The sequence below is a fragment of the Ascidia mentula genome, chromosome 4, assembly GCF_947561715.1.
Source record: "Ascidia mentula chromosome 4, kaAscMent1.1, whole genome shotgun sequence".
Classification (NCBI taxonomy): Eukaryota; Metazoa; Chordata; class Ascidiacea; order Phlebobranchia; family Ascidiidae; genus Ascidia; species Ascidia mentula.
In genome coordinates this window covers 21,375,385-21,391,786 of record NC_138569.1, presented here as the reverse complement: position 1 = coordinate 21,391,786, position 16,402 = coordinate 21,375,385, and the positions used below count along the sequence as shown (strand labels likewise).

Below are 16,402 nucleotides of genomic sequence, written 5' to 3'. Positions count from 1 at the left end.
ATCAGTGTCCATAATTTCTTATATATCTTGTTTAGTTGCATAATGTGTCAAATTATATCACGCGAAATATTACCATTTATTTTTTTTATTTTAGAATGTAATTATATCTGCGTAGTGTATTTCGCCCAAAACAGTAATGTCTTTAAAAATATGAGTATTTATGCAGATATTTAAAAATATTGCCCGGCTTTGCCTGAAATTATTAGCATAAAATCCTTCCGTAGTGCTGCGCCTGAAGTGCAGTTTGGTGCTTTTTTTCAATGGTGAGGGATTTGTTTGCTTCCAAATATTTCTGTTGTACAAATCTTTAAGGCCATTAAAGTAGAAAAATATTGGGGCGAAAAATTATATGTTTATTTTCAGCATAAAATTGTGCGCAAAAATAAATACAATAAGTTTCTCGGAAGTTGGAACTCGTATAGCAGCTCACAACAACAAGATAAACAACAAGAAAAGACAAATATCTGTAGAAAGTGTTCTTTTTTGACATGCATACAATAGCAGCGCTGCGCCTGCTGAGGTACATGCATTAAAATGCAAAAAAACTGCTTGCGGACCAGTCTAATATTATCATCTAGCGGCAAATTAGCAGAAAGCAATGAAGAAACCCACGTGACAGCGCATTTATGCATCGGATGACGTCACCATAAAACTAATCCGAATTGGAAAAAATACCAGGTATAACTTTGTTAAGGGTTTTGGGGATTTTCCCAGCAACATTTCCTAATCACTGTTTCTCAAGCGAAAATGGAAATAAAAATCTTTGCAATATGACAAAAAATCACTCTAAACAATCTGAGAGCTTCTAATCGCAGCAGTAGTTTGTGCGCTTGTGAATCCAATCCTTGTAGTGTGCGATGTCGGTGTAAACGGCTGGCTGGCGATCAAATGCGAAAGTGTTGCAAGTTGGCGACCCGAAGCTCGTCATTCCGAACAACTGCCACCTGATCACTCTGCGGCGTCTTTCAATCACGGGTATCGGCCCAGCTAGAGGTCCGCCGGAATCGCCCTGCACAATGCAATAAACAGTTAAGTAATGAGACCATTTAGGTCGAAATAGTGGCCATCTGTCTGCAGCTTATACACAATTCATATTATTGGCTCCACATTGCAGTTAAGTAATGATTTACGACAATTATTTTTATGTTGTTTAAAATCATTTGTTTTCTTCTGAAAAATGTTTGTCTGCGAGCAGGGGGAAATATTTAAAAACGCTCGACCCTTGGCAAACTTTACAAATCTGTCAACGAAACTATACAATTATATTTTCGTTTGTTTCTAACAATCTACTATGTCTATGACATCACTGTAGTATGCGCGAGACGCGCTACATATAATTTATTGCAAGTTCTCTGACACGAAAATAGAACAGAATTGCTGCCTACCGTGCAAGTATCGTGTTCAAGTTCTCCACCAGCGCACAGAACACCAGGGGGTGGATTATCTTCGAATTTGGGGACCTGGCTGTTGCAAACAGTTTCGTTGAGAATCTTCACACCGAGTTGCTTCATATTCTGGTTCGAGGCTCCGCGATCTGCAAATTGAAAATTCAATCAAATAACTTTCAGTGAGAGTTTGATTTCTATGAATCGCCTGTGTAGTCTCTATGGCTGACAGAGACCCAGTAACGGATCAATGAAGAAAATGATAAATATTCCTAAGTCGTCTGTCTGTTGCAAGAATAACTTTCAGACTTTACATTAAACACCAGAGGAATTTTTATTTCAGTATAAAAACAACTGAAAGAAATAACTTACTTTTGGTCTCTCCCCACCCAGTGGCCCACACGATTTGGTCGACTTTGGCTGATTTTGTTGGGAGACAGATAGGTTGGGCGAAATCGTTGTATTCGATGTCTCTTTTCAACTTGATGACTGCAATATCGTAACCGACGACGCCCCTGGATACACCGCTCTTGAAGTCTTCGTGGAGTTCGATGAAATCGATATCTGTTGCAACCATAAGAATGTTATTTTGTTACCACTGAGTGACGGCAGCTCAATTTAGATTTTGGTAAACGTAGAAGTTGTAGAAGCGGAAACCAACAACGTGAATATATCAAGTTTCGGCATATTATATTTTAATAACCTGTTCTTATATTTTAGTAAAAAAAAGAAAACTGTCAAGTTTTACCTTTGCGTCCGTGGAAAACTTGAATTTGCTTTCCTGGTGAGTAATCCTTGCCCATGTAACGTCCCACGTAGATTGTGTAGAAGATTGCATCGAGACTGGGGTTAAACATTCGGTGTTTAAAATCCCGAAACTTACTTTTGTACAAATAACTTTTTGCCTTTACTTTTTCTGACTGAAGTTCAGTCTCAAAACGATTAATTAAAAGAAACAACTGAACGAAAGCAAAAAAAACAAAAACAATATAAACGTACTCTGGCACTGAGCTCTGCCTGGATTGTTTGTTAAAGCAATGTGCGGTGGTCACCAACCAACGCTTGCAGATGATCGAAGCCCCACAGAGGAAACTCTTCTTGCCTTCGCTCTTCACAATCATCACAGTCCATGGGTGACTGAAGGGATAAGCTCTGTAGGAAGTGAAAGTTTTTGATTAAATCAGTTTATGTTTATTGCAAAAAAAACTATCCAGAAGAGTTCGCTAAATTATTCAACTAAATATCTCTCTACACAGGCCAATGTACACAGATACCGTGTTAAACATAACAGGTCAGAGGTAGGCAACCTATGGTTTCGGAGTCATATGTAACACTTTCACCCACTGCATAGAAAAGGCAAACTTAAATACTGTAAATTGGTTGCTGATCGTTGTTGTAGGAACAGCCAGGTTAACACACACCCCAAAATTTATAATAACACTTACTTAGATCCGCCGACAATTTTCTTGAACGAGGATGGAACTGTGTTTTGTGATCCCGGGAAAAACCTCGGTCTTCCACAGTCGGTTGGGTAACACATGTCGATCTCAGTGTTCTTTACTCTGTATTGACGACCTGTGAAGGTTGTAGCACTCCACGTTAATTTTGTTTAATTTGTTTTAATATTGTTTTTGTATACATTGGAAATACTGAAACATTTTTGTTTTTGTGAATTGCGATGAAGACTTGGGTGATTTGAGAGAGAGAGTTTCCATTTATTTTTAGGGTATATGATCTTTATGTGAAAGACAAATCGACTTTGAACAAGTGACATTAGTAAAGAAATCCCATATGAAACACATCGAGTCAAGCCAAAAAACCACCGATCCCTGCCCACAAAAAAATGTTATAAAACTTACATGATCCCCAACGGCACACAGTTTTCATGACGAAAGCAGGTTGGGTTGTGAGGACTCTCGCCTGCCTCGTGGTGGTAGCAACGGTGGTTGTTGTGGTGGTTGTGGTTGTCGGTTTCCTGACAAAGATAATTACAAAGTTAGGACAAAGTGAATTGTGGAATTGAATAAATTGAAATATAAAACACCAAGTTCTTGTAAATTTAAACGCTTAAGTATAATTTTATGGGAACACTTCACAGGCAAAAATGTCACAGAAAGGGGGAGTAGAAAACCTTACAGACCGGGTATTACACTTAAGTTGTATCAACCAAACCTAAACTCCGGTAAAACCTCGCGGAAATGAAGACATTATAGCGTGGTACTTGGGAAGATGTAAGCGTCTGTACTTATCTAGTTTCACGAGTGTCAAACGAGCGTATAGGATAAATGTGGTAATCAATTACTCCGGCCCGACACGGCTTGAAGTGAGACCCGCGCTTATTCTTGGGGCGGTGCCATTTACGCTCAGCGGAAGGAAGCTCGGCCTTTCGCGGAAAAAGGAAATCATCATTATTCGGTTTGCGGCCTAAGGGGTGTGAAAATGGCTGCACATTATGCACGATCGCATGGTGAGGTGAGGATAATATGCGCCTGGACCCACGTAATTCCCGGGTTGATTTCAAGGAAATCCTTCCTACGTGTGCGTCACCCATGTTATTGTAAATGATTAAAGCCGGTCGTTGCGGCAAAAGTACAGTTTTCATTTAACCCGATGCGATTAGGTCAATTATCCCAGTGGGGGGATCTTCTCACGTTTTGTTGTCAGAATTGGTGAAAATCGTATTAGGCTGAAACAATACTACCGAAAATTATCACATTTTTTAGACATTGCCGTAATTAGGATTCGAACTGAAACAGTGTTCAAATTAACTGAGGGTAAAGTGACAAGCTTACTCCCCACTATAACAAAACGCCCTGTAGCAAAGAATTCAGAATAAAACGCGAAGGAAATGCATCTTTTCGACATATTAGGGTCAAGCTGCAAACACTGCTAACATTGCGCGCTGATTTTAGCAACAAAACGTGTCAAGCTTGCCCTGGCACATAAACATCTTTCGAATCTTGCGGGGCGTTCGCCACGTTAGGTATGTCGACCCGCGTAACAGGTTCCACTTGCATTTTGCTCCCAACAGTCGACCAATCATAATCGGTTAAGGTTAACGACCACGGTTTGGTGTCAAGGGTGATTATCACGACAGGTCACATGACTGTATAACTGTAGGTGATTGGCGCGCTTAAACAAGTTTATGACCGGTCGTACGTCTGGTCATATAACGTATCTGCCCATTGCAAGTACGCTTTGCACTGAAGAAGACCATTGCGCTTATTTGACATTATTTCATGCGGAAGGTCCTTGGTGTCATTTGGTTCTTCGGGTCTTTTTACGATGGTTCAAACAGTTAAAAATGTCGAATAGAAATATGCCTGCTCATATCCTTGAAATGTTATGTTTCTTGTATATGACATTTATGCCAACCGAACATGTTGCTGAATGACTTCCAAGTTGGTTTTAACCGAACGCTCTACGTGATATAACAAACCACGTAATTCACATAGGACGACGTCAACGCAATATGTTAAGTTGCTTTGCATTCTTGACGATAGATCACGCCGTGCGTAGCATGTAATACTTACGGTGTTGTGGTGGTCGCGGTTCGATTCCGTTTCCTCAGCAACTGGGTAATACTCTTGCTCAACAACTCGACCACAGAGTAATCTTCCAATCTTCCGCCGTTCTGCACGAGAACGTCTAGAAACTTGGGTTGTTTTGTGGTTGTGGGCACGGGTGTAGCAGTTGTGGTCGGCACAGATGTTGTCGTATCGGTAATCACAGGTCCAGGTGCAAACTGGTTTGACGACATAAGCACTGTGGGTGGATCTGGACAAAAACATTGACGCTTTGAAGCTAACTCACTTGACAAGTAGTTTTAAATCTAAACGCAATTGTTAAATTTCCTTTATGTTTAGATTTCATTACATCATGCAACTATCCGCACAAATGTGGTGCTTTTATGTCGGGCAAGTTCAATGGTATCAATATAGGATTAAGTAACATCTTTCCACCCGAAAAGCGACACAATTTATTTTGATCTTTTGAACGTGTTTCAAAGTTGAACACTTCCAACACCAACCTTGTTCAGCGTAACAGGTATCTTGACCGGCGACTTGCTGCCAGCAGCATCCGGATGCGAGGCAAGTTTGCGGGGTGAATGCGTTACAACGAGTGAGTGATCCATTCGTTGCTAGGCATCTGTCACGTGGGCAGCTTGGGTTGGCAGCTGAACAAAAAAACTAAGTAAATTACTACATACATGTATAAATGCTCAACTACTGTCAGATTTCATTCTCACTGTATATTTATTGGGCGTTTCAACAAGATTTGCTCACCATATAATTGATTACGTGTCTAAATTTACAACATACAGATTTATTTGCGAAGTTTACAAAACTTAAGTACGAGTAAAATTCTTCAGTTGGTTTCCAAAAATATAAAAAACCACGTTGACTTACGAAGTGGGAAAAAACATCTCCTTTCTCTAACAGAGTCTGAGGCGTCGTAACAACACCCAGCATTCATGCATGAGTACATGTCGACGGATCCTTCAGCATAACACGAAATACGGCGATATCTTTCAACCGAGGTGCAGTGAAACAGACAAGACCCGGAAAACTCTGCGGAGGAATATGTGTTTAATAAATAGGAAAGAAGATTAGTCTGAAGGGCTTGCGGGCCTAGCTCGAAGCCCTTGATTGACATCTGAGTTTACAGTCGCGGAGATGACGTCACAACGTAGGAACGTGTGGAATTAAATGAGCTTCATGTATCAGTGTGATTATATGTGACGCCATAGCTTTGTAAATTAATTGTTGGATGCTTGGCTGTAAAAACTGCATAAATTGTTAAGCGTGGCGAATTTTTACGAATAACTGTCTTTGGGGAGAATTCCAATACTTTCAGAATAATGATCAGGGGAAATTTTCATGACGTCACTTACGGACTCTGGATGTTGTCAAGGTGATAGAAGGGCGGTTCTGGGGATTTCCCTGTTGAAGACGTCCGGCAGAACCAACCGAATTTTCTGTGTCCCCGATAGGTTTGTAGCAACGCCCCTTACTTTGGCTGTAATCATAGCAGCATTCTACAACACAACGGTAGGATAGCTAAAATATAATTTAAAAAAGGGGGTACAAAAACGACTGAAAACAGTTTAGGTTAAAGTAAAAAATAAAAATTAAACAGTTTGGTTACCATAACGCATTATGCAGTAAAATGCTTCATCAATCTGTTTCCCTGCTAAATCGAAGCAGATTTGATGACGCGGTGGTCGTTTTGTTGGACAAAGTTGATTTTGGGCTTCTGTTAAAACAAAACAAATGCATCGATATTTACAATATTAACACCATATAGTATCTTAAATATAATGCTAGTCAACAGCTAATGAGTAATTTACGAGCCAAATCAATTCTATGACATTCACAACACAAAATAATACATTGTAAAGTTGATAATAAAGTTACGCTTCTTCGTTACAAATTGTTTGAATTAAAAGATTTCCCCACCTGTTGCAACGAAACAGGCACAAATTATTGCGAGGAGGCATAACGTGGTCTTCATCTTCCTGCGTGTTTTGAATAACCTGAAAAATATCAAGAATTTTTGTAAAGTCTAAAATAATATTTATGTATTGAAGGATATATGCTGGTGAAAATGAATCAAAATTGGTGAATGTCAGATTATATTTGTAGTTACGCAACACTTGCGTGCAATCTTGAATAAAAGTCACCCAAACCCATTTCACATGAACTCTGTGTTAAGCAAATCCTTCCCAGACATAAGGTTACAATTCAATCACGCAGGATTAATTTCGGCAACAACTCAGCAAATTTTGTCACGCAACAAAACACGTTTTTACCTCGAAGTAGAAAAGTTGAAACAGCGGATTCAGCAACGAAGCGAATTCTCGATGAAAGCTGGAATCAAAATATTTTCCTACAAATGTTTTCTCATTCCAAGAGAGTTGGACTGAGATTCTGCTGGGAATAAAATAACATTATTTGACAAATAGATAAAAAAAAATACAAATTGCCGGTTTTGTTAGTGCAAAAATATCCGCTGAAATCCTCACTGAATTGAACTAAATCTCAAAAACTTTTCTATGCTTGTAAGAATCAGCAACGTGCGAAGCTCTGGCTCGTTCTGAAGCAATATTTCTCCACCCCGCACCTTCACGGGCCTTTCGTATATGACCGGTCGTATTTATCGCGCCCGGCAAAAATATTGCAGGACGCCGGCTCGGTCATGCCCTAAAGGTACGATTAGTGTGGTCGGTCGACCCTGGTGCAGACGTGCACTTGTACTTGCCACTAAAATATTTGATCCGATGCCAGAGCGAAATTCTGCAAACCTTTCGATGTCGAGCAGCAATTATTGTGTATCAAGTCAACGCGAGCACCTGCGTTAGCATAAACGACGGAGGTCTTGCCGCAATCAGACATAATCAGTGCATTAAAGGCAATGCATTAGGCCGACTTGAAGCATTAATACAAGGAGCCCGAACGCCCGAGGTCGTAAATATGTTTGCCTCTGATACTTTATCAGGTTTTCCAGGTACTTTATCAAACGATGAAAATACACCCTTGAATCTACGATGTCCACCATTATATCAATTTGTATAAAATCGCATCAGCGCTTTTCAATAAAATAAACAAGAATTTCCGAGCTTTTTTTTAAAGGTAGCTCGCCAACGATACCACAGCGCCAACAGTTATCCCCGTAACATGTTTTGCAAACTTAAGGATTTCGCAACCTCCAATTACGACAAAAAGCCTCTTAAAAGTGGATAGAGCTTTAACGGATCATCCTCCGAGATACTCGGACTTAAAAAGTTTCGCACACACTTACATCCAACTTGTTACTCTTAACTACAAGCATTTGGTGACACACGAACGACAACTTGACCCCCACCACCACCTTCTAAACATTAGCAGAACAATTTGTCTAAATTATCGCGTATCCAACTCAAACTCTCAGCGCAATCGATACAACGCCACTGCTCGGAAAACGTTTTACTCTCATCGGTAACGTTTGTGACGTCACAGAACGTATTGGTCACCGCAGTCACCACCTCCCACCACCAACTTCGCGCGTCTGAAGAAAGCAAGTCGCGACGTTCGAATTTATAGAGGCATCCGTGTGAGGAGGGACGACCCTCTGCGCCCTACCGCGTTTTTCATTGTTTCGTCACAAACAAATACGTGGAAAACGTCCGATTTGACAAACCTCGGGATTTTTTCTTGTGTTTGCTTTCACGTCGATATTTTTGCTGATATCACGGTTGCATGCCAGAGATATAAGAATCTTAGAACTTTTTTCTTTTATGGTTGAATGTCGTGATAATAAAAAAGTTTATTATGCGAAGTATTGCGCAACAATAACTTTGCCGTAGCTTGTAATCGTGATAACTTGAGTACAAAGTTGTATCCATCACAATCTAACACAAATTCATATAAAAATTCAACAGGTTGTAGTGTCATCGAGTGATAACGACTAGTCCAGTGTCGCGACTCTTTTAATCAAAACCACGCATCCGACCGCTTCAACTTCTGTTGAGATAAGATCTTTACATAGAATGGAAATGAGCGGCTCCCGGTTAGGTCGAAATCGTGAGGTTTGTCGGTGACATTTTGACATCTCTTCATGGGCCGACATTTCGTTATAACAGGCCTGTGTATCAAAATTTATTAACTTTGGTAGCTTTTCTGGTGTCCATGTCATGATAATCATTGCAGTTTTTGTTTTACAGCAAGTTTTGGCACCCTGATAAAAAAATTTTGTCTTTTTCCAAACATACAAAGAACTGCATTAACCTGAGCACTGACAAAGCTTAGGGTGCTGCGTTGTTTCCTTGGCCTATTTTTTATGGTCGTAATTTTGGAAGTGTAACAATAATGCACGTGAAATATTTGTTTATTAAAAAACAACTTCTGGATTGTTGCAATTTCCACAAGTTAAAGAAAGGAATATTTTGCGATAAATTCCAACGCAACAAGATGTAAGTTGTCCGGTTTCGCGACATGTTTACTCAAAACATAAACCCAACTGCGGTTCTCCTTTAACATCGCGAACATCACTTTGCCTGGCACGGAAGGCAGGCCACTATTTCGGGACTAGCCCGAGGCGTTTTGATCGCGTTATCGACGGTGGTAGGCGCATAATTTTCATCCCGCGCTTCCCCTGCTTGGTACAGAATCTCCACCAACTCTCACCGAAGATCTCAGCCTGGAGTTTTAGGTACCTCGGCCACTTGGTACGACCAGCGGTGCTTCAACACCACGGAAATGTTTGTTGCTACAAGCGTAATTGCACCATTATCATTGTTTTTGCAAAAGTCCACAGTAGCATTGGAATGCATCACATCACCTTTGCGAGGTTCATTGGGTATTTTTTGACATATAGTTTACCTATTTTTAGCAAATCTTCGTAGCGTAAAACCTATAATAAAAAGGGGTTTATAAAAATCTCTGAGTATTTTAACGCTGGTGAAATAGGAATGGAAAACTTTATCAGTTTCACTGTCATAAAACCAAGACGTGTAATTAATTTTAATTCATGAATAATTAAATTCACTTTGCACACAAGCAAACCTCATTTCTCACAAAAATTTGCTAACCCTGGTTGTATTGGTTGGCATTTCCCACCAACTGTAACAACCAGCAGATGCACCAGGAAGCAGTTTAGATGCTGGCAGTAGTTTGGCCAGATCCATTGCAAAGTAAGAATTCGGATATTGACTTTCAGCGACAACTTTCCACTCCGTTGTTACAGATGCCACGCAACACAACATCACAAGCGCCGCCCTATTAAATCACGTGGTTCCTTCGCTATTAAACGTCACATTATACTTCTTCAGATGTTTGTAGATAACCCCAGGGCCCTGTAACGGATCATGACGTAGCAACTTTTAACGTCAAGATTTCAATACTGTAAATTAATTCAGCGCAAATTATGTAAATTTTATCTGAATTTTAAACCTTTAGGTTTGTGCAACATTTTTAAACTAGGTTTGTGCAACATTTTTAAACTAGGTTTGTGCAACATTTGTTGATGCATGTGTTTTAAATAGATGGTTTAAATAGTTTGTGTAGGAAATATTGAATGCTGCTGCTTCTGATGCTATGACGTAACTTGCGGTAAGGAAAATGGTGAACAGTATGTGGTAAGCATAACCACCGGCTGGCGTGTTCACTTTGTTATCTCCCATTTTCGAGGGAAAACCACTAAAATATTTCTTCTACGATCGCCAAGTGAGATAATTTTCAGTGACAGCGGAACCATTGTTCGCAGCGGTTTTAACGACCACGCGATCGCGACTCTTACAAATTGTCGTTTCCCCACATTTCATGCGTCTCAAACGTTCTGCCATTTTGCCGCGATCCGTTCGGAATGTTTATTGCCGTCGAAAAGCGATACCTTCAATCGTACGCGCTTTCTCTCCGGTGTTTACCTCTGAAACGTGTATCGGCGCCGCTGCAGGTAATAAAATATCACCAACATGGTGAAACAAGCTCACCGAATATTTAGAAGGCATCTCTCCTCTCCAGAAATTTTCCTTGGTGTCAATACGAGTTCAATTGCGGAAATCGAAAACCGCGACACGTAATTATGACGCGACAAAAGCAGATATTGTGACGTAGGCGCGAAACATGATTTTGGATTTCAAGACTTAATCGAAGTGGCGTGCGAGTAAATTTGTCCCACAAGTAACATGCAATGGCTTGCTTACCAAGAGGGGGGTGCTTTGTTTCGAAGAAAACTATGAACACGGTTTGCTGTGCCCTTATAAAGCGGCGACTGTGCTTGCACCCCCTTGCTCTACCGGGAAGCTGGTGTTCCGCGCGGCCAATTTTCATGCACGGAAAGGTGGCATGGTGGAAAACCTGCGTCAATCGACAAAAGAAAAGTTATTTTAGTTCGAAATGTTCCGATAAAAATGTAAAATTTCTGGAGAAAAGTTTTGATGACTTCAACCGTTCGCGATTACCTTGTTTGGAAAGAAAAATTCAATTGATTGTTTTAACGTGTTGCCCGTATTTGACGATATGCGGTTGTAAAAAATGGTTTTGATTTCTTAACGTCGAGTCGTAAAGATTTCCACGGTCAAATACTCGTTCAATTTTTTTCGAACGAACCCAAATATTCTGTATTTCGGTTCGCTTGGCACATTGTTGAGTCGAGCGATCTCAACGAAACACAAAATTCTTTTGCTCCGTTCTTGTGGGAACGGAAGATTTCAAGTGTTCATGTTTGCACCTCATGTTTCGACCTCAAGTATTTCAGATTGAAAACGAGAAACATCCGAAATATAAGAGTTGCCTTTCCCTTGTGAGACGGGTCGAACCGGATGCCAGGCAATCTTCAACGCCTGCTTAGGGTGTGGTACGTAGCGGTTTCCGTAAGTGCCATGTGTCAATTACCATCCTTGTGTCATGGCTTTCTAGTCGCCGCTTAATGTGGAAATTGGCGGCACTTGGCAATAGTCGCGAGAAGTGATGAGCGTCTTTTAATGACGAGGTTGTGGAAAGGGTCGAGGTTGTGACCGCGGGAGAACTGACCTTCGAATGTTTCAGTGTTTGTGCAAATACGACAAAACGTTGCGTATACGCGTACTTCGACCGCCGTAAACAAAAGCCCTACAACACTTGGCAGAGCGTGAGAATTGAAGAACGGGGGTATTACGAATAGTAAACAGCGCCCATCCCAAGCGCTTCTAAGGTCGTCTCGCTCTCGTACACACAGTCGTAGTGATTGAGGATCGCATTTGGTCGGTCTTGCTGTGCAAGTCGAGAAAAACAAACAAGCGATGTCAGCACGTAAACAACCTGACACTTCCGCAAGGTTTTTCCCACCGTTGTAAATCAATTGCGGAACCGCGAACTTCTATCACCGTTTAATGATCTCGCCATACTCGCAAAACCACTACACGGAAAGTTTCTAATGCTTGCTTTTTGAGCAATTACTCTGGGCGGAATTTAGCTTAAACCCTTTGAAAAGCATGTTTTAGCGAAGCGTCGTTATCTTGATTCAATTACAAAAATTTTAAACCAAAAAATATTTGTTTTTATTTTAAAATTATGCCTTTACATTAAATGCGCGTGGCACAAACACAGAAAATTAATTAATCATGTTGACAATATTATAATACTATAAGCAACAAGTATATATGCCTAAATTATGTTAGTCTTGACATTAAAAAAATATATACATCAAGTGAGTTAATCCCTTAAACATCCGGATAAAGCATGAGCTTGCCGTAAATCCCCGACTCTTACCCAACATAAGATAATGACGAAAGTTAATTTAGTTTGTAATCCGAAAGGTAAGCAAGTACGTGTCGGTGCATAAGACAACCAACGTGGAGAAAAGGACACTCCTTCTGAAATTTTGTTGACGCAATCGAACCATTTAGCGGCGTTATCATTTTTGTGAGCTTGTGTCTTTTGAACAAATTCATTTCTCTTTATAATTTTGAAATTACACAAAAACTGTGCGGCTAAAATGTTTGTAACTTAATAATCTGTTCTTCTGGCAAAGATAAAACGTAACTTTATTCACCGACGTTACGTTTTATCTTTGCCAGAAGAACAGATTATTAAGTTACAATATGCCTTGCAGCAACAAAAACATTATAAAATGTTTGTTATTGACAAGTACACTTATAACGACAATATGACTAATGCAAGCCTATCTAATATAGAAAAATTAAAATTCACATAAACAAATGACAAAAAATGTAAGGCAAGGAACAAAAACGTGCTCGTGTTAAATGGGCAAATAGGCTTATACACTTAATACTGTACTTAACAAAACACACAGGGTTCTTGAAAACGCGGTTTATCGCCTCCTACAAGTTGTTATTTCCCTGGAACATTACTAGAAAGTGTGTATTGCCTGCTGGACATTTTCCCAGGGTCCATTGGACGGTGTAACGTTACAGTTGTAACTTGAAACTTTGTTTTCTTTTCAGTGGATTAAGAGTAAAGTCAATGTTTCTAACCTGGCAAAGCGAATAAACATTATGGTGATGTTACATGACAATGCACAAGCGAAAGTCGACCGAGCACTTCAAATTACAAAGTGGAAAGACTGAATGTTTATTTGGTTGCAAAATTTGCCTTGGGGCAAAAGATATTTTCGAAACTTTATCAAAGAAACAACTGGCGCGAAGAAAATACGGGATTTGCAAAAGCTGGGCTCGTCCGGGATTTGAACCCGGGACCTCTCGCACCCAAAGCGAGAATCATACCCCTAGACCAACGAGCCAGACGATGGTCGAACTCGAAAACGAGGTTGTGATTGCGTTGGTTGGTAACCCGGGCATGCGACGTGTGTTGTTCAAAATATCGACCGGTTATTCACCAAACCGGACTTAATATTTTTTGTTTTAGTGTAGCCTACTGTTGTTTAGGGGGTACAATGCTACATAATAGTGCAAGACATTTATTTTATATTCATATAAGAGCATCTGGGCGATTTAACGGCAATAATCGACCATCACCTACACTAATTGCTAATCACAAGCAAACAGTCGCCCTTCCAAATCCATAAAGTATATCCATGTAGAGAAGGCGTGGTGTTAAACTGTATAATTTCCATGAATGAGTGACGTCAAACAGATTAAAAACTCCCCATGTTGTACCCGATCTGGCATCACGAACTTTCGAGCGTCGCTATCACTGCTTGTAGTGATTAGGAATTGCTGGAATAACGGATATGCTTTTCCTCTGACTCTGCCAAGAATTGGACCGATAGTAGACTACTGCCACTCACGTGTTCGTGCAAATCGCGCGACAGCCTGACCAGAATTTGCATCTTTCAACCTATTTAAATTATTACAATATGTAAACAACACAGTTCCACGGGCAAACTATGCTGATGCAGACAACTTAATTTGTGGTTAGGGGTCAGTTAAAAGCCAGTGGTTGGTTTTCCGTCTGTGGCATGCTATGGGATGCAGACATTAATAAAATTGAAATTACCAATTTTCGGAAAAGTGTAAAATTGACAGACGGTAATAATAACATGTCCTATCGTTGACATCTACAGGCAATAATTAAATGGAAATATTGTAGCACAAAATTACCACTTTCATATGGGTATTTGCATGCAAATCTTTAAATTCAGGTTAAACTTTTCCCTGTAGTTGCCGCATTTACACCATGTCTGTTGGCTTACAACTGTTTTGTAATTATAAAGATTCAGTTAATCTCAACCCTGTGCTTTGGATGTAGATGGAGTCGCAAAAGACATTTAGTCACTTAATTTCAAGAAGACGGAAATGTTGAAACTTTTGTTTCCTCGTTTCACACGTCCGAAATCCCGCAACAATTTTAACTCAGGAACACTATTAATGATTTGCGACGTCAGTCAGGTCAGTTCCATACAATCCTAGAGCTAGACCAAGCGCGTCATTTTTAACTGATGGTGACATGGGTTCTTGCCGAAATGTTTTAAATAAAACATGTCAATGTTTTCAACAATATGTGCCAATCTCTTTATTCTCAGAATTTTTACTCTTCTTTGACAAAATTGCGAAGGTAATGAGGCAAAGTCCTCTGAAAATGTGATGGCAAAATACTTTGTATGGTGCTGATGTGTTTACTATGTTCGGTTGTACGACACGTAAAAAAACCCATACGGTTCGAACACTCTGTGTTTCATATTCGAATAATACTTGTGCGGTGTACTTACAAAGTGTTGTGAACAATATGTGTCAAACATCAGTCAAGCTTTGAGACGTTATTAATCATGATTCAATCCAACTTGAACACGGTAGTTCATAGGTAAACTTAACGCAAAGTCACGAATCGACCTTTCCGTAAACAATTATGACTTCACCGGTCAAATTGGATGGACGTGATAGACAGGGGCGTTACCCAAACCCGAAACAACAACATAAAAGTTTTGGCAACGCGAGTCAAACTATCGCCTAATTAGATTTTCTTTAGTTAACCAGTGCCAGATTTTGGGCGTTGTTTTGTTATTGAACTGTATTGAACCGGCCACGTGGTGGCAGTGAAAATCGTATTTGAACCTATTTGACCCAATCAATATTTCAAGTGCTTTGATCACGTAGCTGTCAATTTGAAAAAAAATTGAATTCAGCTATCTCAAAAAACAACATCTCCAAGTGATGATAAACCTTTTGCAAAGAAATTTGGTTGCGTCACAAGCCACAAACGCAGGCATAGTTTCACATTCATAAAAAAAAAATGCTTGTGAGTTTGTGTCACTGGCGTTTGCAACAACGAGACAAGGTTTGAACGACAGGTAATCCCTTGCCATTCTTACAAGGAGCGTCGTTCGCGTGCTTCGGGAGCCACCGTGACATTGAGTGGAGTCAAAGAGGTTGTAAAGCGTTATCGGGGCGAAGCTTTGTTGTGAGTGATTGATTTTGTATTTGTTGGAGTCTGCAGTCGAACAGCTCGACTTGAATACGCGCTGAGGTCGCACATCGTTGCAGCAGAAGGAATAAAAGTAAAAAGGATACCACGAAACATCGCTCAATAATAACAGCACCTATAGCGCCGATGAAATCACAGTTTTACGCGAAATATACAAACAAAGTAGATCTATCTTACCTCTCATAATAACCCTGAATGATAAAGTAACGTCTAGTTAAAGCAACAACGAAACTTCAAAATACAGCAGAACGCATTGCGGAAATCACATTAATTTTCCCTGTTAGTAGATGTGTTTTTCAACTCGTAGTTTTGGCAACGCTTTAGTGCCACAAGTGGCAGAAAGTTGTTTTTCACGTGTCCGCTATACGACGTGTGTTGCAAGGCATTGTGCCTTTTGATCGAGAATAACGCGGGTTCGAATCCCCAGGTGGCGGGGAAAAATTTTCTTGATTGAGCGCTAACATTCTTTAACCAAATTTGAAGAAATATTGATAATGGGCGATATTAAGTTTGTACGTCTGTGTTATTGTGATGGGTTTTACTTTTATGTGAGGTAGACCAATGTAGAGTTAACCAACCAGATTTTGTATCTAAACACATAATATTAGAGTGTGTTTTAGTTAAGAGGGTTCCCACGCATAACTTTCATTAGTCAAG

The 16,402-nt window shown here is 40.0% G+C and overlaps 1 protein-coding gene and 1 non-coding gene across 2 annotated transcripts; both read right to left on the bottom strand.

Moving 5' to 3' along the window:
• Positions 1 to 343: 343 nt before the first annotated feature.
• On the bottom strand, positions 344 to 7,319 carry LOC145898936 (uncharacterized). Its single transcript, XM_082987610.1, has 14 exons — positions 7,198 to 7,319; positions 6,845 to 6,921; positions 6,534 to 6,641; positions 6,280 to 6,423; positions 5,795 to 5,956; positions 5,416 to 5,562; positions 4,919 to 5,162; positions 3,245 to 3,360; positions 2,831 to 2,960; positions 2,385 to 2,537; positions 2,134 to 2,228; positions 1,758 to 1,949; positions 1,386 to 1,534; positions 344 to 1,009 (listed from the first exon to the last, which is right to left on the bottom strand). The coding sequence occupies exons 2-14, from the start codon at positions 6,897 to 6,899 to the stop codon at positions 806 to 808; spliced, it is 1,899 nt and encodes a 632-aa protein (XP_082843736.1). The 5' UTR covers positions 6,900 to 6,921; positions 7,198 to 7,319; the 3' UTR covers positions 344 to 805.
• A 6,213-nt stretch (positions 7,320 to 13,532) lies between these two features.
• Trnap-ugg (transfer RNA proline (anticodon UGG)) lies at positions 13,533 to 13,604 on the bottom strand. The gene has a single exon. It is a non-coding gene; the product is annotated as a tRNA-Pro (tRNA).
• Positions 13,605 to 16,402: the final 2,798 nt, after the last annotated feature.